Below are 20068 nucleotides of genomic sequence, written 5' to 3'. Positions count from 1 at the left end.
TATTTCTTTCAGCAGAAATTTATCTTAAACCTCGTTTTCAATAACCATAGTTAAGGTGGATTGGTTGGACTGAAAATCAGCCGACACAGGGATTCTTCTAGAGCAGGAGAAAATAGAACCATAAGTAAACAAGACCAGGTCAAAGCCTAGTATATGGCTGGACCGTGTATGGGTGTGTGAAATTGTGGCCAATTTGTTACAGGGATAGTCAGCGGTAGTGTCGATACGACCAATGGTGTAACTTCACTCAGTCAGTCAGTCAGTCACAGACATTCGCGTTTATAGGGCTGGCCCAGCCAAAAAATAATCTTAAAGTCATCGTTACTGTGCTATGTAAACACCTTATTTCATGCACGCCACATCTTTTTTTTTTAAAAACCCATTTTGTTTTCTTTTCAAGCCAGCTGGCTTATTGAAATGCGCCACCGTTTCTCACAATTACTTCGAATAACGAGAGCTGCCCAATTTTACAATCCACAGCCACCCCCCATTTAGACCTTGTTCATGTAACCCCCTCCGGCGGCGAAGGGCCTGTTCGCGCGGTCGGGTCGCAAAACGTACGGTGACGTCACCAGGGCCCCTTCACCTGTGCAACCCTAAAAATAGTCCTCCGCTCCACGCAACAGGGCTCAAGCACCAGGCCAAGACTAATCAGATGCAAGTTACTTTATTTAAGTTCCTGAACCAGTGCCTCAAAAACAATTGTACAAAAGTAAATGGTGAAGAAAAACAAAAATCCCACAGGTTGCCGGGACAAAGGGGTGGGACGGGACGGGGGGGAGGGGGGGGCATTTTAAAGGGGCACACAGGCAGTGTACAGGGCGCCTTGTGTGTAGGAGAAGCCGTAAGGCACTTCGCTCTCCTCGACCTGGAAACCCTCGGGTTCGGGAGCGAGGTCAGGGAAGGTGAAATCGGGGACCTGTCAACGGGAGAGAGAGCCGAGCATGAGCCATTCTCAGGGAAGATTTTTAAAAATATTTATATTAATATTTATATTTAACGGATAGGTCTGCATATAGTTAAATTCCACTGCTGTCAGAATCCTCTAGCAATATAGAATTAAAATTTTTTTTCTTTAACGGGATTTGTCAGGGTGACAGCTCAACCCCAAGATGGTGAACGTGCGTCATATCACTATCCAATCAAGAGCCAAACTGAATAGAACTATTCAAAATCTTTACAAAAATTTTAAAAAAAAAAAAAAAAAAAAAAAAAAAGTAAAAAGAAAACCAGATAAAATATTTTGGTGGGCACAATCTTACACTGATGGAAGGAATGGGTTTCAAGGTGGCATACAATAGCCTCTTCTCCAGCTAAGCAGAGGCACCGTCTGCTTTCAATACAATTTAAAAATTTTTGTATTCTTTGTCTGCATTACAATGCACCATATTAAGCCTGAGAAGCCCCACCCCCTTCCACTATCACCCCCGTCCCAAACCAAACCGGGGGGGCATGATGTTAAAAGGTCCAAAGCAGTCAAATGACACAGATTAGATGCTTTTTCATTTATTATGATTATTGTGCACAAATTTATTATTTATGGAATACACAGGGAACGTCGTATTAATTAGCCACTAACTTCGCACAAGGACAATACGTCTCACAGGGTGGATGGGTTCCTGAAATTACAATCCCATGTCATTTCCTTACATTTTTTTTAAACGACACCACCCCCTATCTCCATGGCACCAAGGCACACATACGTGACAAGGAAAACAAAAGGAAAATATTCACAATGGTGGCACCCACTATGAGAACCAAACTCTCACATTAACATTAAATCATGGGCTGGATGGGGAGCCGGCCCAGAACAATGACATCACATGTCTGACCTCATCAAAAGGAGCTCTCATTGGATAGCAGAGGTCATTGGACTAGGGACAAGATGTGACTTCATGGTGCTTCACAGAACCTGACTAGCCAAAAAATCTGGAACCGATTTAGCCAACTGTGACATCAAACCTAATCTTAGGTCTGTGAAACACCTGCCAAAAGGGGTAACACCTTAATTTTGCTTTTCAAAAACTTATATTAAACTGAAAAACTAAATATTTAAACCTGTAACCTTTTTTGCAATAAAGAGCTGGACACAAGACCGGCAAGTCTCCTGGGGGGGACTCTGTGACAAACGATTACATCATCAGTGGTGGCATCTTCTCTTCCGCGGCCCACATCTTCACCTGCCCATTGGACAGGGGCTTTGAGGGGGTGGAGTTGGGGGCGGAGTCAGGGGCGGGGTCAGTATCGGAGGCGTGACCGGGGTTGTGGTTTGGGGTGGTCGTGGGGTCATGGCCGGGGTCGGGGGCGGGGCCAGGCTTTGCCCGGGGATAAAAGGGACCTACCAGCCAGTTGAGCGGGGTGTTGTTGACCAGGTAGTCCATGACCCCGTCCAGGGACTCCTTGATGCGGGCCAGCTGGCCGCGGCTGCTGGCCAGGGCGCCGTCGGACAGGTCCTGGAAGGTGAAGGCGCCGCTGAAGTTGGCGTAGATCTCGGAGGCGGACAGGGCCACGGACAGGGCCTGGTGCTGGATGTTCTGGGGCAGGCCCTGCAGGCTGGGCGCCAGGGACAGGCAGGTGTTCTGCAGCTGGCGGGTCAGACTGCGGGCAATGGCCAGGGTGCGGGACTCCATGCGCTGGGGGGGGGGGGGGGGGGGGGAAGGGGTGGGGGTCGGATGGCAGGGGACAGGAGCAGTACACCAGTTACTATCCACACATACAGGAGAGCAGTGAGACACACACATCTTTATCCCAGTTTGAGTCATACAGCTCAAACCAGGGGGCAGACCTTCCTGGCCCAGGTGAGCTGCAGGGTCTGCTGGGTTTAGTTACAAAAATAAATAGACCCTGTTGCTCTCCAGGACCAAGGATAACAACCCGTGGGTTTATATAAATTCAAATTAAACAAATCACTATTTCACAATATGCCATTGTTCATTGCTGGTGTTTTTTTGAAGCACCACCTGCTGCTCACCGTGCAATTGCTAGCCGTTGTGTCAATTCAATTAATGAAAAAGTATTTTTTAATCCTTATACTTTCACTCATTTCTCTTTTCCCTCTTAGTATTTCACTTTTGGAACACCTTTTCATTTAAGAATTTAACTCAAACCGCCCGGCTGAAGGACTGCAGTGGGCTAGGGGAGATGTTTTTTCTTGTTGAGAACGGAGCAGAGCTTCCTGTGAATACCTGCACATCTCCATCATGGCCGCTGCTCTTCCACTGACCCAGGGCTCCCACGTTCCTCCTGGTGTGCTCAATCTGGGAGGAGAGAGGCCAAGACCAGCCTGCTTGAGTTCGCTCTAATTCAACATCATCAGTATCATTCTCGTTTATGGTAAAAGATCATTTATTGAGGTGTTTGGGAGCAGTCCTGATCTTCCCACCTTTCCACTATGATTGTGAAATGTGTTCAGAGCAGCAGTTAGTAAAGAGGCTGCAGCAGCTGCTGATGTGGTGAACAATTGATGAGTGGCTAACATTTAATTCCCTGACATACTTAACTTGGGGTCGTCCCCCCCACCCCCAATCACAGCCTGCAGTATCACTGCAATGTCATGTGTCCGGTCAGGATATGCAGACGCAACCTAGCATGCTTGTACTGATATGTGAGGTCATAACCTCTCCTTCCCTCGCGCTAGGTTAACCGGTAGCGAGCGCCTGTGGTCGGACGTACCAGGTCCACGGTGAGGTGCAGCTGGGAGATGGACTCCTGGCTCCTGGTTTTGGCTTCGTGCACCTTGGCCAGGGCCTGGCGGTAGGCCCTCTTGCGCAGCTTGGTGGAGAGGGAGCCCAGCCGCACGTAGTAACTGGGCTTGGCGGCCACGTCGAACCCCTCCACAGTCTTGGCCTCCTTCTCTGCAGGAGGGAAAGGGTGGCGTCATGCAAAGCGATGCTGTGAGAGGCCTTTGCTTAATGCTCTGGACCCATTCAAGGTCATCGGCGTGTTGATGACTTAATCTTCATGGTCCAAGCAGCACGGACGAGAGTATGTTGTTGTTCCAATGACCTTTGGTATGCGCTTATTGTACATCGCTTTGGATAAAAGCGTCTGCCGAATAAATGTCATGTAATTTCAGTACAAAAGGTCAGGCAGGCCACTTTAAAGGTCTTTCCCCATAAAAAAAAAGTTTTTTTGGGGCTCACCGAGCTCGTCGTCGGTCAGGGGCAGGTACTGGTCCACCAGCGTCTCTGAGGTGCTGAGGGCGGAGTCCACGCCGGTGCTGACCAGGCGGGCCACGCGGCAGCCCATCACGGTGCGGACCCCCCCGCCGATCGCCTCGCGGGTCATCTCCACCCGGCCCAGCACCGCCCCCCGGGCCCGCTCCACCACCCCCGCCAGCGTGAACGACAGAGCCTCGCGGGCACCGTTCGTCGTTATGGCAACCACCTCCCTGGCTCCCATCACGATAGCCATGGCGCTGGTGGCGACCTGCATATGGGGCAGGAGTCACATGAGTGTAGGTGACCAATAAGAATGACGCTTTTTTTTTTTAAAAAACAAAATAATCAGATGTCAAGGTTAAGTGGGTCAGAAAGTCAAATAGACCAAGTGCTATTTTCTCTTTTGCATTGATGGTGTACTGGTAGTTTATCAGTGGGAGCTGCGTATCAGACAGATATGAGGGATAACAGATCCACAGAGAACAAGCAGCTTTGAAGTAAGTTTTGAGTTTCTGAGTAATGGAAACATTTACAGCTCATTCAGGGGACATATAATAATGACAAATCAAATCTCTGACCAGTTCATAGCAGGTTTGATTACATCACATTTAAGCAACAGTAAACCTTGCTAGGTTGTTAATACCCAGCACTGACTGCACACACTATCATTCAACAGTGAGCTGTAAACTAGTGTTTTTCTACAGTTCACAGCTTGCTAGTTTTCTGTAGTCTACTAGTTTTCTCTCTATCTTGTGGTGCGATCACAGTGCCATCTACTGGCCAAAGACTTATTACAGGTGCAGCTGTAATCTACCCCACCAGAGTTTCAGTCACCCCTGTTATTTTTAAGCATTCCTCCATCTTGCAGGAAATAATGAAATCTGACAGACTGCTCTTTTCCGTAGCAGTGCATCTCACCACAACACATTTCTGCACCATTGTTCAAAACCCATTGTTTTTGTGCTTGCTTGCAGCTCTCAGTTACAAGTCACCCTGCCAAATTATAGTACCAAAATAGATTTTATTTTTTAAATGCAAAGCTACAAAGATTTGGGGACACTGCCATGTTTCAAATACGGTACATATAAGTCCATCCCCCCCCCCCCCCCCCCACTCCCTCAGAATTTCATCATGTAACAGAGAATCTGGGATTGTACTCAAACCAGAACACTTGCAAATAACAGGGTTTTCCGTTAGTGATGCCGATAGCGGCAGCGGCAGCGGCAGTGGCGGCAGTGGCAGCGGCAGCAGCAGCAGGGCGCTCTGATGCAGTACCTGCTCTGGGGGCTGGTGCACGATGGGCCAGGTCTGCTCTATCTTATCCAGGCCTTTACAGGCCAGATCATTAGCAGCAGCAACTGTGGAAGGGGAACACAAATGACCAACTCCAGCCCCAGAAAGGCAAATTTAAAAAACTATTTATAGGCAAACAAACGGTGTATCACATGATAACATTCCTTCTCTAAAAGTGATTAAGGTTATTAGTATCAGTCTGATTATAATTATTATAAATGTACACACTTTTCTATGGAAACTAAACTACAATGAAATTTTTCTAGGTGACTGTGACACTGGTATGTTGAAGGCCAGACGAGGTTGCTTTCTCTAACAGCAGTTATTTCTACCTGTGGACCTTTTAAAAAGTGCCTTCCTATATACATCTCAGAGCTGCTGGGCTCAAGGCTATGGTGACAGGTGAGGCAGTTGCCTTGGCAATGGTTGATGATTAAGTGGAGCGGGGAAAAAACGGTGATTCTGATGAACTGCATAAACTACAAATGGTAACCACAGGAAAGGGTACTTAGTGTAATTTCAAGTGCAGAGCATCACTTAAATTCTACCGTGTTACTGAAAGAATAAAGGGCAAGTACGTCAACGCGTAATTTTAAGGACTGCGTGAATAGGATTTTGACGCCACGACCGCGGTTGTAAAGTGTCTTCACATGCCACCAGTTTTTCAGAAAAAGTAGAGAGAGCCAGCCTTACTTTGTGGCCCTAGCTTGTCGATTATGGGGCCAGCCTGCGTCAGCGCCACCCATGTCAGCGTCTTCACTCCTGCCTCTGCCACCTCGCACACGGACCTCAGGTAGGGGTGGTTGTCCTTGGTGTTGCAGTACGCGAAAGACAACAGGTTGCAGGTGGAGCTGACCAAGGGGAGATTAGCCAGCCTGGCAACCACATTCTATCAGAAAAGAGCAACGCACCAACATATTGAGATGAAGCGCCTAATTATTCATTCGTATTGGATTTTCGAGCAGAATACCGTGCATGCTGTCATTTCATCTGAACGCATGGTACGTGGTGAAACGGGTGCATAATGGAAACGCATGAAAACATTGTACCCATTGGGGAAAGCGCCTATGAAGGAGAATGGACATGCACAAACCTTATTAGGTTCAAATTCCAGTGACGCCATCGTAAACCTAAAACGAAGATTATGAGCGGTTGTTGGGAGTCAAGCCTTTGCTCTTACCAATCTTGAAGAATTAAATACACCTGAAGCAAGTCTAGACGCCTTGCCGCAAACTAACCGGTAGACTCCAGCAGTCCACGGACAGGATATAACAAACGACAAGAAGCCTCTAAAGCTATGCTAAATGAAACGTTTCAACTACTTCCAAAGAAATTCAGGTATTCTCTGGAGCGTAGTCGGACGCGCCACACACCTTGCACTAATTGAACCTGCGCTGTCCTTCTCTCGCGAGATGTTTCAATTAATGACGTAAGTTCAAGTGCGACCGTCAAGTGGTGTTTTTCCTAACAAAATAATTTCTGATAGTAATGGGAAATATCGTTAGTTTATTATTGAATTTTATTTAATTCAGTTAATTCATAAGATGTATTCAATTGGTCCACTACAGTTCAATACTACATTATTGATTCATGACGCACCAGCAAATTTAACATGAGCAGCAAATGAACAAATACAGCGAGCATTTGCAACGAGCGCTATTGCTATAAACACGTTATTGCTATAAACTAATTAAAATTTATGGAACTTTTGGAATAATTCTACCTAGGACACCCCCACCAAATTCAAGTGGATTCATTTCAGCATTTGGGGTGTTCGCCCAGTTACTACTTGATTCTAGTTACGTCATAGAAGGCTCATATGCCGTCACATTCCATTCGTTCAGAAGACGCTTAAAACCAGCCTATCCGTTCATTCATGAAAACGCATGGAGGCCACCAGTCCTCAGAAAGCAGTTCAAATAAACGGGGAAACAGGGCGCTCCGCGCGCTTATTCTTTGGGTAGGTCTCCTTACTGAAAGCATTTGACCCTGATGGATTCGGACGCACAATCAGTCGATGGCCCGCTAATTAGCCAGCGTTGCATCCCCTCATTAATAGAAAGCGTGAAAGGCGAATGTTTGAATGTGGAATAATAGCATGATGTCAGATTACCTTGTGTATTGACGTCACTGTACGTATTGCAGTTCTGCTGAGAGAAATATGCATCTATTGGAATTTTAGGAGAAATAGCTTGCATGTCTTGTAGTATCCGTTATCTACTTATCTAAGTTTTCTTGATAGAAATGTGCATGTGTTGTACTTAAGGTAAAAATGAATGAATAAATGTAGCCTTTTTCTTTACCATCTCAACTGTCACAAAGTTTCAAGCAGAGTTAGAGAACTTGTAAACACCTGTGTAACAATAAGGCCCATCTATTTGTCTTACTCTCTCCTGAAGTTCTGCTTGATCACCTTTAAGAGGACTTAAAATGGAAAAAAAAAAACCACTTGGTTTTTACGTTTTAAAAAATAAATAAATTCGCTCCATTTTGAAGTGCTGTGTGACAGCTTGTTGTCAAATGGTGCTGCACAGAAATATTGTTTGATTGATTGATTGATTGATTGATTTTGGGTTTTTGCTCCAGTGAAAGTGAGAAGACTAGAGAAGAATGAAGTATAATAAGGAGTGATGGACATTCAGTCTATGTACTCAGGTATGAACCTTTCCTTTGGCAACAGTGTAATTAAGTATCAAGTATTTAAAAAAAAACTGTGTATTATACTTTTTGTCAATCATCTCTGCTGATTTCTAAAATACGAAACATATAAATATTTATGACTGACAAAGTGATGAATGTTCTGCCTCCTGCTTGCTGAAGGGTACCGTTGCTGGGTTGCGGGAAAACAGGACCGCTTCAGGACGGCGAACAGCGTGCGGCCGAGCTTCACAGGATCCCGCGGCTCAACCGCCACCGCCACCGCCACCGCCCCGACGACCGCCCTGACGACCGCCCCGACGACAGCCCCGACGACCGCCCCGACGACCGCCCCGACGACCGCCGCTCCTTCCTGGATCGGCCAGCCCCAGCCGGGCCCGTCCTCTGTCCACTCGCCGTCCGCCAGCGTCCCGCTGGACCCCGAGCTCAGGGAGTTCCGACGGAGCGAGGACGCGTTTGACTACCGCCGCTTCTCCAGCTACGCGTCGGGGACGTCCCGGCAGGGGGACGCGTCCCGGCCCGACGGCGCCGACCCGCCCTCCGGCCACGACTCCAGCTACGCGCAGGACTACCGGGGCCGCTGGGGGCGGCCCGCCACGTCGGCCCGCCCGCCCGACCTCCTGAAGGTCAGCACCTGCCCCTTCGCGTCCACCACGGAGTACCGGGACCAGTACCGGGCCTGGCAGGTGGCCCCGTCCTACCCGCCGCGCCGGGACACATACGCCCGTCCCGTCCCGAGGACGGACCGGCCGGCCACGTCCTACGCCCGGGACTTCAGGGGCCTGCAAGGGGACCCGGCCGCCTCGGCCAGGCCCCCCGACAACCTGAGGCTCGGCATCAGCCCCTTTGAGGCCCCCAACCGCAAGGCCCCCAACCGCGAGGCCCCCGACCGCGAGGTCCCCAACCGTGAGGCCCCCAACCGCAAGGCCTTCAACCGCGAGGCCCCCGCGGAGAACCTGAGAATGTGGCTGGTCCCGCCTCCCCAGCGGTACAGGCCCGAATATGTTCGCCCCGAGGGCAAAACTGAGTTCTCCACCAGCTACGGGCAGGACTTCAGGACCCAGGAGGGGCGCAGGCGCTTCCTCATCCTGCCCAGGGATCAGATCCGCTTGCCCAAGGCCGCCTTCCACGACAAAACCACCTACAACTCCGACTACCGAGCCACGGCTGTTTGGGGCGTGTGAATTTCCACCACCGGCCACCAGAGGGCAATGTTCGCTCAGCTGCACCACCGTCGCCCCAAGGGAGAACCGCCTGCATTCAGTCGCCTAGGTAACAAGCAGGGAGGCAGTTGATGAGGCCAGTAAATTTGCAGAAATTCCAACTGCCGAAAAAGAAGAACAACAGATTGTGTGTAGTCCTTTGAATTTTCAGACATGAGAACGTGGGATGAATGACTTGTGCAATGATTTGAGTCTTTCAACCTAAAAAAAAGTTGTTGTTTTTTTAAAAGATGGTCTTCATTAGGTAACGAAGAAAAGCACCACATGCTTCTCTTTCCCCACAAGATACATTCCACATAAATAAATCCTTTTTTTATTTGTATTCATTATGTGTTGTGGCCTGAGGAGGGGCTCCGTGGTTAGTGGTTATCATCAGGGGGTTAAGTTGTAGTTTTTGAGGTGGGGGAATCCTTAAATCCCTTGTATCATAAGATATGTGCGGTGGAAGTGGGGGGAATTTAACAAAATTATACAACCTTCTGTCTTCTGTCTCAAAATAACAGCTAAATGGGCTGTTGAGACCTTGTTCGCCTTGCCCATAACTGACATACCTGGCTTGATAACGCGAATAAATAAAAAGAAATTTAATAAAAGAAACTTTCTAAAACAGTCTAAGATGTAAAATACGCAGCTATATGTTAATCTTTCATTTAATTTGAGGTAGTTAATCACATAAGGGGCACAGAAACCTTTTCGCAGCCCAAATCTCATTGGTAAAATCAACTGCTTCCTAGTAACTTTTTTCAGGCATCTTATTATTATTATTATTATTATTATTATTATTATTATTTTGTCTGTGTCATGCTAATTTAAAGATGTCAACTGAAATTTGCATAATGCAATCGATTTAAGGTGGACCAGAAATTTTGAATCAAGAACTGCGAATCAGAACCAACTTTAACGTCGTTCATGTACATCTCGGTGGTTCGAGTTCAAGGGAAAGCTTCTCGGTAAAGGAACTTCAAATCCCGGAGTACACCATCATGGTACACGTGATCCACTTCGGGTTCGAAGTTTATTTAAAGCGAGGAAAGTTTGCGTACTGCTGGGGACGATTTTCCCCTCCGATGCACAATAAAAATGAAGCAAAATGGGAAAATGACAGAACACCCAGGATCAAATCAGTGTTTGAGAATAATGTGGAGATCTTGCAACCTATGCATGTGTCTCTTTTTTTCTCTAGCGAGCTATGTACAGGCAAGTAACGTGCAACTTTCTGAAAGCATAGTTTGACAGCTGTATAGGCATGTTAGCTTGCTCGCTTAATTTTTTTTCTAGTTGATGTATAATTTAAAAACATAAACATTGCGTTCTACAGCAACAGTTTTAAAATGGCAAGACGCTGAATTTAGACAATTGTCGCGAGCGCACATTGCGATTTCCTGCGAAGTTTCAGGGAAATCCGCTGTTTGATGGGATGACAGGAAACTAACAACCAAATATGATTTAGTGGATCTGGCGCAGTGTATTGGCACAAATTTGGGCTACTAAGCTGTCTGATTTTTATTTCCATCCAGATAAATGATCCCGACGCTGGCCTGTGGATGGTAAGATTACCCGTCTATATTTAACTACATTGATGGAGAAATCGTAGAACAGTAGGAAAGGGGGTTAGTTCTTTGAATTAATTCACAGATTCAGTTTTTTTAATCCTCTGAATGGCTCATCGTAATGTCAGAGGGTTCACGCATATGGCTACAGGAGGGATTGCGAAACTGGGTACAGAGTTTCGCCAAATCACTTTAATTCCTCACTAACCGCAACTGCATTTCGACTGTCCAAATGTGTCTTTGCAGGCTGCCTATACGATTCCCGCAGGTTTATGCTTATCGATAAGCCTCAATCCACACATAACAGGTATTTGATTGAATTTTTTAAAACTAACTAAACAAATAAATAAATAAAACATACAGCGTGTAATTATTGACATCTTTTTTTGTATAAAGGTCTACACACAGCGCATTGAAAGACACTTTTCTTGCAGAGGCATCGCTATGGAGGAGGCTTGCAGATCTTCACACGCTGATTTCCGCAGCTGTGGCCTCCATGTTGGGCTGGGTCCTTTACCAAAAACGCATTAAGGATGTCTTCCAGCAAGAGGAGGGAAGGTACACTGAAAAAAAATAATAATAATAAATACTGATTACACTTTATGTTGGGAAGCGGTCTAGCAACTTGAACACCTCTGCTCCATGCTCCATACATGCATCACTTGGCATACGGTACCTTAGCCATGTGCGCTCAGGTTTATACATCACACACCATAATAGCCATTGCATGGCCTGTGTGTGTAAGGCTTACACCAGACAGGTGTCAGTTTTTCTCCCTTCAGTTTTTACTGAAGTTGATTTCCTCGTCCTTGCTGTTTAGAGAATTCTCTGGGCTGGTTTTGACGATGGTCTGGCTCCTCCTGTGTAGGCACTCTGGGAGGTGAGGATTTTCTGTTGCTCTGCAAGAAATAGCAAAGTCCTGGCTAATTGGAAACATCAGTTTTTTTTTTTTTTTTTGTTTTTTTTTTAATGAAACGTCTAACATTCTCATGTGTAATTCTCATGTTTAATAAACATAGAAATGCCTTTGTGTTCACAACTGTCACAAAGTGAAAATTTTAAATATTTATTTCCCTGACAACAATCTGGGTAATATAGAGGCCACAGGTTAATTTGTTCTGCTAGTATATCAGCTGCCCAGAATCAAGCCATAGAGGGGTAAAATGTCACTGTCCAATCACATTTGTTTTTTTTTTTTCCCCCATTCCAGAAATCCGATTGGTGCTCTCAGAGTATGCACTGCAACTGCCATCACCGTCTTCCCCTTTGTGGCATGGCTGTACTACTACATCAACAAAGACCTGAGGTCTGCTTGGCCTGAACACTGCAAAACAGCTCTTTAGGCCAGCGGGACAAAAATTAAATACATAAACTCTGAAACAGGCAAGGAAGAAAGATTGTGACTGCCATTATCAACAAGGATTATTATCTTTCCTAATCACTTGTCAATAAACCAAGTCACAGGAAGTACCAAAGAGCAACTGCCTGCTAATTAAAATGCACAGTGCCTGATTTTTTTTGCATTGGTCAGCATTTTAGTATACAAGTTGACCAGTAAAATGATCAACTGCCAGAAACTTCAAATCAGTGGTTCCCACATAAAGAGAGTCGGTTAAAGAGTGTAGTTCTTGTTCTGTGTAATGAATACCTGTAATATTGCCTACTCTCAAGTAATTGCAAACATTGTTTACATGGCAGATGTCTGTATTCTGAAGTTCACATATTTTCTACTGTAAACTTTGCACAATCTCTTCAGGTGGCTAGAGGCATATTTACTCAATTATGTGCTTAAAAGCACAATAGCAGATCTCTAGTCAGTGTTAAGAACCCGAAACAACCTGGAGCAGATTCTTTATTCAATTATTTTTTTCTTGAGGTTTTGAGAAATGTTCAAAACAAGTTAAAATAAAGGACACCTTGCAATAACTGGTGTGCAAGACATGGTTTTTACATTCAGTGGTTCCGGTGCTGACTGCTATGTAAACTATATATTTACCAATGGGCCAATATGGCCTCTTACCCATTTATTCACCTAGGCTGCGTTGGCCCTGCTAGTCTAGTTCTTGTGCCATTTCTTTGGCAAGGTTAATGTCTTCGCCATGGGGTGGTTTCACTTTGTAAGTCAAAGCAATAACAACAAGAGTGAAGAAACAGGAGAGACTGTATATTGCGTCTCAAACGGCAATAGTCCCTACTTTGATAGCAAATGCGAAAGCCTCTTGTAAAACACAAATCCCCAGAATCCTTCGCGCGTAAACCGGAACCAGAAGCTGACAGAGGAAGAAACACTGTCAGGTTTTATCTTCAATCGCAACCGCTCTAGGATGAGTTATACAAATCCAGGACCGGTTTGTATAACTGATCCCTATCTGAACTATTGAGTATACAGCTCTATATACAGTATACACTATATTGAGTATACAGTATACAGGATCAGCTCTAGGAGAGTTTGTGACACTATCGTTGTGCTGACTGCCTGCCTCAAATAACCTTCTGTAGTTCTACTTCCGCAGTTTCTTTTTTTATGAAAAAGCGCCGTGACTAGGGCACCCAGCATCATGGCGCTAAGTTTAACGCCGCTCGTTTGTTTCCAGAATTTTAAATTGCGTTTGCTCAGTCGTGCTGTTTTACAAAATAATTTAAATACTCACATTATATGTGGCTTTAGTACTAGTACTCTAACGTCACTGAGGGGCAATGCGTGTGCATGTCCAGTTTTCTCGGTCCGTGGATCACATGCACCGGTAAGAACTGCTATATTATTTTACTATTCGCTTTACTATACGTTAAATGTGTGTTAGACAACGCTTAGACCCATAGAATCAGACATTTCTTTGCGTGACACATGGAAATGAACATAGCTTTTTGTACTTTTACGTCGTCAATACTGCATTTGCTGATCTTGCTTCCCCTAGGTCAACAAGACTCTCGCGTGCAGGGCACTCCAGAAAAGCCTTTTGCGTTACAGCTACAGATCACTCAATTCAACTCCTCCGCCACCAAAGTCTGGCAACAAATGGAAGAGAAAAGCTGGGGTACGTACTCCAGACGTAATCCATTTCCAAGTCGTGCTACATTTACCAAAACATTCAGCAACGTTTCGCGAAGGTGCTGATGGGAAATGAAGTCCGCGCAGAGGTATAACGTCATTTTATAGATTACAGGGCATGTTACAGCGTCACTGATCATTATTGTGGTATGGAAATGGCTACACTACACCAGCAAATTGGACCACAAACAATGGAGGGTGCATAAAAAATATGTTAAACACAGTGCTCAAAGATGCTTCATCTTGTATCAGCAAAGTTGCTTGACATTTAAAGAATGTTTTCGGTTGACCACAAGGTTGGGAAAAAAACTATTTCAATGACAATTCTTTTTTTAAATTTTGTCATTGGAAAGCTAAAATCCAGCAATAGCTTGGGCACTGCACACTACTAGTCACTGTATTTTGCTGATGTTGTCACTCGACACAGTTCCTTTTAAGCAATTTTGAACAAAATCTCTAACCTAGTGTATCCCTGGCATGCCTTGACTTGCTACGGTACGTGCTTCTCCCAGACATTTCATGGGCTAGAGTGTCTTTAGGTCTGTCCATCTGGGTTCAGAGATTATGCCCTCGCCTAGACTACATTGGCATGCCCATCACAAGAGTCGCCTGCTCTCTGGTGTGCTTTCAGTGCTTTATGGGTGATTTATTGCCGTATCAGAATTCACGTTTCAGAAGATATCGAAGCTGAAAGTGCAAGAAAGCAATTTTTCTTCCTTCATTTCAGTAGCCAGTGACGTGGAAGTCTTTAGCAGTGACGTTTGCTATCGGTGGAGCGCTCCTGGCGGGGATGAAGTACTTCAAGAACGAAAAGGAGGAGTGTGAGTCCTGAAATTCCCATTCCGCCATTATAGTTAAGTTTATCAAGTTAAACGGAAATTGGCAATAGTGGCGGTTATTGTGCAGCAAAATCGTATAGCCAGGCGTCTGCACAACAGAGCCAAACACCTGGACATTGATGTGGGGACGGTGTAATTTTCATTCACAATTACAATTTTTATCTCTTCAGGCATATAGTAGGCCATTCTTAAAAATAAGTGATTTGCTCTTCATACATACTGTATCATGCAGTATACTGTCCCATTTCAACATGCTGTACAAGAGCACGAATGTGCAGATATTAGGTCCTCCGGTGCTCATAAACACAACGTGAATGCGTGCAATGTGTGGGGGAGGAATTGTTTGTAATTCGTTTGTATGTGTATGTCTCCCTGTTTGCCTGTCTGTCTCTGTCTGTCTGCCTGTCTGTCTGCATGTCTGGTTGTTTGCCTGTCTGCATGTCTGTCTGCTTGTTTGCCTGTCTGCATGTCTGTCTGCCTGCCTGCCTGCCTGTTTGTCTGTCTGCCTGCCTGTCTGTCTGTCTGTCTGTCTGCCTGTATGTCTGCCTGCATGTCTGTCTGTATGCCTGTCTGACTGTTTGTCTTTCTGCCTGCCTGCTTGTCTGTCTTTCTGCCTGCCTGCCTGTTTGCCTGCATGTCTGTCTGTCTGTCTGCCTACCTGCCTGCCTACCTGCCTGTCTGTCTACCTGCCTGCCTGCCTGCCTGCCTGCCTGCCTGTCTGCCTGCCTGTCTGCCTGCCTGTCTGTCTGTATACCTGTCTGTATACCTGTCTGCTGTAGTGATTGAGAGGGAAAAGACACGGTCACTGGGGAAGCCAGCTCTCGGCGGCCCCTTCTCGCTGGTCGACCACAACAATCAGCCCAAGAAGAGCGAAGACTTCCTGGGCCAGTGGATCCTGATCTACTTCGGTTTCACACACTGTCCTGACATCTGCCCAGACGAGCTGGAGAAGATGATCGAAGTGGTCGATGAAATCGGTAAAAACAGAAAGCTATCTTTTTAATATGCACTGTGAATAGGGACCGGTAGTTTTCTGCCATATTTGGTGGTGTGGTTGTTGCCTGGTCTTGTAGTTGGAGCAGGGCTTTTGTTGTTATTCTTATTATCATTTGTAATACCACTAGGTGGCAATAGATGTGTCTAAAATATTGACCTGATATATCATTTTTCAAGTATTAAATGCAAAGTTTTAAAAGCAATGGGGTTTTTTTGTTTGCTGTTTTTTTTTTTACAGACAGAATACAGTCTCTACCGAACCTAACTCCACTGTTCATTACAATTGACCCCGATAGGGACTCTCCTGAGGCCATATCAACCTATGTGAAAGGTATGAATGTAAAAAAAAAAGATTCATGTTAAAGTATCTGGTTTTTGTTAATAACTATGGTAATGTTATCACTGGCACAATGCATGTGTCAATAAAGTAACGATCTACACAAAAGTTTATGTAAGATAAATCTGAAACCCATATTGGTCTGTCTGAACCAGTGGGCTTGGAGCCAACTGCACACTTGTAAACAGAAATGTCAAGTGATTTTTAAAGGGTACTGTAAATCACTCAGCATAAACGGAAAAAAGTCTGCCAATTCTCCTAATACTACTGCTAAAAATAACAAGTTACATGTTCCTCTTGAAGAATTCTCTCCCAAGATGATTGGTTTGACTGGGACAAAGGAGCAAGTGGAGGCAGTCTCCCGTGCGTACAGAGTGTACTACAGTCAAGGGCCCAAGGACGAGGATAACGACTACATCGTGAGTTTAAACAGTATTAACCCCGCACCTGTAAAACCAACGAGTCCCCTACGGCTGTTTCTGTGTGAGAGTACATTCAGGCAAGAGTATGTTCTCGGACTCGTCAAGAAGTTTGAACTTTAAGCCTTGCAAAGGGTATTGAATTTTCCCTCTTACAATGTAACTTGCAGGTGTACATGAGACACCCTTGGTGAAATGGTGATTTTTTAAATTTGACGGCTGTTTTTTTTTTTTTTTTTTTTTTAATCTTTTTTTCACAGCATGATTCATGCGTGTGCCTGTTTGTCATTTTTAGGTGGACCACACCATCATCATGTACCTGGTGGGCCCGGACGGGCGCTTTGTGGAGTACTTCGGCCAGAACAAGAAGAGCGCGGAGATCTCCTCCTGCATCGCCTCACACATGAGGAAGCACAGGCAGGGCAAGTAGGGCTGGCCATGGCTTGCCGCTCTGCAAACGCGCACTTCCTGTGAGCCGCTCACACACTTCCTGTGCGCTCAACATAGACTGCACATATTTGCCTTCAACCTATCCAGCATCACTCTTTCTTACAATTTTGTTTTATTCAGTGTTTGAATTGTTTAAAAAAAACAACAAAAAAAACAGATGACATTCCCATCCCTTCTATGTATCAGGTTTATTAATGATAACTGACAGCTGGATGAGAATATTTTGGTTTTATGATGAGTCGGTTGGCAGTGGATTTTAAGTTATTTACATGTGTGTGCTTGTGTTTTCCATTGAAAGATTTGGAAGACTTGTCGCAGCTGATTTTGGCAACTAATGAACAGTACAGGCTGATTGTGATGTAATACTGATACCACTTTTTTTTCAAATCAAAAGTTTACAAATGAGGAGGTTGCACGTCTAAACAGAGTACTCTGTGGACTGTCTTTGACAGCACAGGGCACACTACAGACAGGACAACAGTCCTACAGCTTGGACAGTGGCAGGTTGGCATTGTTTGACTAAAGCAATCAAGGTTCATAACTTTGTGCAGTTTTGTAACTGCACACAAAATCTGACTGAACATTCTTCATAGACACTCCCACTTCCTCAATGGCGAGATCCTGTTTTATAATATAAAGATTTTGACATTTGAAGAAATAATTATTGTTGAAATACATTTGGTGGGCGGCACTGATCCTATCCCTAAAATAGGAACTGAACCAGACAAATGCATATCTTCCACAATAAAAAAAATGAATCCAAACGATGTCATTGTACTACAATAAATAAAAAAAGGCTTCAACCATAAAGCTGGCTCCAGTGTTTCCATTGCGCTCTCGTGCTTTCCCCACCGCCTGAATAAACAGTAACCCGCCGGAGAACTCACAGCCGACTGTCGCTTCATTTAGAGTTTTTAATTTGAACTTGACACGACATTAACCCCTAAGCCTGGAGACTTGTACATCTGTCACATGAAAGGTCGCTTTAAAAGCAGAGCTGGTCCCAGCGATGGGTATCGCACATGTAAATTAATATAAAAATGCTGTGGGTGTATATGATATGATCAATGCACATGCATTAGGTTTTACACTGTGTTTTGTGTTGGTGCCTGAAACATAAATCAAACGAGATGGCCAGCAGATTTGAACTGAATGGATGTAATATAATATAATGTAACATAACATAATGGCGAGAACAGGCCATTCAGCTTAACAATGCTCGCCATTTTCCTGACTAAATTAGTGCTCTATGTAATATAAAGAATTGTCAGTTAATTAAAGTGAATTCTGCGGGCCAGGCCATATAGCTTATTTCTGCAAGAGTTGTGGTTGTAATTTAATAACAATGGCCTTTCTGATACTATATACCATACATTTTCCCCAGGTCCAATAATGTGTTTATAAGTTGCAGTATGTGAACAATATGGAGCTCTGTAGAAGAATTTAGGATTTAATCAAACCTTTATGCTAAGAAAAAAAAACTTTTTTTTAACCTTTATACTAAGTCACAAACGTCACAGCTGTCAAATTTGTTTGTCGTCGTGTCGTTCAGACACACGCCGGAACAATTAGCGACCAATTTTTCATGAAAGGATCGCCAACGGGTCGCCGCGCGGCACGGAGCCCGGGGCATCCGCGCGGCGGTGTCTGACTCCTCGCTGTAGAAACAGGTGTTAAGTGTTTATTCGCGCATTCTCAGCCTGTGACTAACAATTGGCGGATCTGCGACCAGCTGCGGAGTCGGTCTTCGGGTGTCCGTGTGGGGGCGGCGCGCGCGTCTCTCCGCGATAATCCCCGGTGTTTCTCTCCTCGCTCTCGCTCTTCTTCCTCAGCTGTGCGCAGAGCTCAGACCATCAGGCCGTTTTAAAAGGGTGCAGACGCGATGCTTTTTTTTGACGAACGTTAAGAAGTGCCTTCATTTATGTGGCAGCCGCCGATAAATTAGTGTCTAATTGTCTGACAGAAAGAGAGGATTACAATTTTAGTGGACTTGTTTTTAACATCAACATTGACTTCCAGGAAAAAAAAAAGTGTTATTGCATGAATAAATGGGTGACAAGTCCAAGAGCTATTATTGAATTCAGCAATTATAGTCAATTTAATACCCTATTGTGAAGGACATAGCCGTTAGAAATCTGTTCAGTTTGAATAGCCTGTTGGTACTTTCAAATCTTTCAATCTCACATTTATAAAATAGTTTTGTAATATATATATATATATATATATATATATATATATGTATATATAAATTTTATTATTTAGTAATTAAGTAATACAAGTGTTATCCATTCACATATGACAATATTTGGTATGCTGATTGGTTAACTATTCGAATTTAGTTTCCTTTTAAGATATACTGGAAGACATATACACAGATACATGTATATATTCCTGGTTAAATGTTACTTGCACAGTGGCAGTGATGAGGAGCCTTGTTCACTGGATCGAAGACGACGCAAGCCACACTTTCACCACTGACTACTGCAGTCTTCCTGATTCCTGAACAGGTGTGCTGTCATGACGACCAACAACCTCCACCTCTTGTGCTCTGGGGCAGCTTCCCTTCTCACGAAAAGCATCCCATAATGTAAAAATTATTTGTTAACTAATTGATTGATGCGTTTGTTTGTGTAGCCTGTCATTTATTATAGGTCTGGCCACCATTCAATGGCCATTCAAAATGTGTATCTGTGAACTCGCATGTGAACACTAATATTAGGCTCTGTATTATGATTAACAAGTTAAAAAAATGCAGAATAATATCACCTTAAATGAGTACAATTTAATATTCTTTTGTTTTTATTTTCTTCATTGTTGTCTTGAATGGACCCCTTTCTTTTGAATAAGGAAAGCGATAAAGATTGAGTGCCATGGGGAGACGCTGCTTCGTCGTGGATGCAATTCAATTAGTCTTTTATTAGCATTTTAATTCTGATTCATATTCCAAGTAAACATTGGCATTTTAGAATTTTAATAAGAGTTTTGATTCAGATTTCAATTCAATTAGATTCAGTTTTATTTGTAAGGTTTCCGACACCAGGCTGGGTGACAAGAAGAACCCGGATGACCTCCAGTTCTGCTTGAAATGTACCCC

General features: G+C 44.5%; 3 protein-coding genes and 1 long non-coding RNA gene across 6 annotated transcripts; 3 read left to right on the top strand and 1 right to left on the bottom strand.

The window, feature by feature from the left end:
- Positions 1-651: 651 nt before the first annotated feature.
- On the bottom strand, positions 652-6860 carry LOC118216262 (perilipin-2-like). 2 transcript variants are annotated; one of them, XM_035397353.1, is made up of 8 exons: positions 6547-6860; positions 6147-6342; positions 5436-5518; positions 4143-4428; positions 3673-3854; positions 3186-3257; positions 2343-2633; positions 652-919 (listed from the first exon to the last, which is right to left on the bottom strand). In XM_035397353.1, exons 1-8 carry the CDS (start codon positions 6574-6576, stop codon positions 794-796), a joined length of 1266 nt encoding a protein of 421 aa, XP_035253244.1. In that variant the 5' UTR covers positions 6577-6860; the 3' UTR covers positions 652-793. The 2 variants fall into 2 exon arrangements, with proteins under 2 accessions (XP_035253244.1, XP_035253243.1); XM_035397352.1 differs by lacking the exon at positions 652-919 and having other exon boundaries at positions 1491-2633.
- Positions 6861-6980: 120 nt separating this feature from the next.
- On the top strand, positions 6981-8371 carry LOC118215936. Its single transcript, XR_004762938.1, has 3 exons — positions 6981-7413; positions 8040-8108; positions 8274-8371. It is a non-coding gene; the product is annotated as an uncharacterized LOC118215936 (long non-coding RNA).
- Positions 8372-10329: 1958 nt separating this feature from the next.
- tmem220 (transmembrane protein 220) lies at positions 10330-12810 on the top strand. The gene is made up of 6 exons (XM_035399235.1): positions 10330-10531; positions 10852-10881; positions 11131-11191; positions 11319-11442; positions 11705-11764; positions 12095-12810. The coding sequence occupies exons 1-6, from the start codon at positions 10415-10417 to the stop codon at positions 12225-12227; spliced, it is 525 nt and encodes a 174-aa protein (XP_035255126.1). The 5' UTR covers positions 10330-10414; the 3' UTR covers positions 12228-12810.
- Positions 12811-13166: 356 nt separating this feature from the next.
- LOC118217326 (protein SCO1 homolog, mitochondrial) lies at positions 13167-17784 on the top strand. 2 transcript variants are annotated; one of them, XM_035399233.1, is made up of 7 exons: positions 13167-13628; positions 13800-13919; positions 14664-14754; positions 15552-15749; positions 16007-16099; positions 16409-16524; positions 16820-17784. In XM_035399233.1, exons 1-7 carry the CDS (start codon positions 13443-13445, stop codon positions 16952-16954), a joined length of 939 nt encoding a protein of 312 aa, XP_035255124.1. In that variant the 5' UTR covers positions 13167-13442; the 3' UTR covers positions 16955-17784. The 2 variants fall into 2 exon arrangements, with proteins under 2 accessions (XP_035255124.1, XP_035255125.1); XM_035399234.1 differs by lacking the exon at positions 13167-13628 and having other exon boundaries at positions 14661-14754.
- The last annotated feature ends 2284 nt before the right edge of the window (positions 17785-20068 follow it).

This window comes from Anguilla anguilla, chromosome 17, assembly GCF_013347855.1.
Source record: "Anguilla anguilla isolate fAngAng1 chromosome 17, fAngAng1.pri, whole genome shotgun sequence".
Classification (NCBI taxonomy): Eukaryota; Metazoa; Chordata; class Actinopteri; order Anguilliformes; family Anguillidae; genus Anguilla; species Anguilla anguilla.
Note: the sequence above shows the minus strand (reverse complement) of the source record. Positions and strands in the feature narration are given on the sequence as shown.

Coding starts and splice junctions, on each gene's coding strand:
- LOC118216262 (XM_035397352.1), bottom strand. CDS start 6,576: ATGGCGTCACTGGAATTTGAACCTAATAAG. Junction 3,855..4,142: donor CCTGACCGACGACGAGCTCG/GTGAGCCCCAAA, acceptor TCCCTCCTGCAG/AGAAGGAGGCCAAGACTGTG. Junction 3,258..3,672: donor TGCACCTCACCGTGGACCTG/GTACGTCCGACC, acceptor CTCTCCTCCCAG/ATTGAGCACACCAGGAGGAA.
- tmem220 (XM_035399235.1), top strand. CDS start 10,415: ATGAAGCAAAATGGGAAAATGACAGAACACCCAGGATCAAATCAGTGT. Junction 10,882..11,130: donor CCGACGCTGGCCTGTGGATG/GTAAGATTACCC, acceptor GTGTCTTTGCAG/GCTGCCTATACGATTCCCGC. Junction 11,443..11,704: donor TTCCAGCAAGAGGAGGGAAG/GTACACTGAAAA, acceptor CTTGCTGTTTAG/AGAATTCTCTGGGCTGGTTT.
- LOC118217326 (XM_035399233.1), top strand. CDS start 13,443: ATGGCGCTAAGTTTAACGCCGCTCGTTTGTTTCCAGAATTTTAAATTG. Junction 16,100..16,408: donor CATATCAACCTATGTGAAAG/GTATGAATGTAA, acceptor TTCCTCTTGAAG/AATTCTCTCCCAAGATGATT. Junction 16,525..16,819: donor ACGAGGATAACGACTACATC/GTGAGTTTAAAC, acceptor TGTCATTTTTAG/GTGGACCACACCATCATCAT.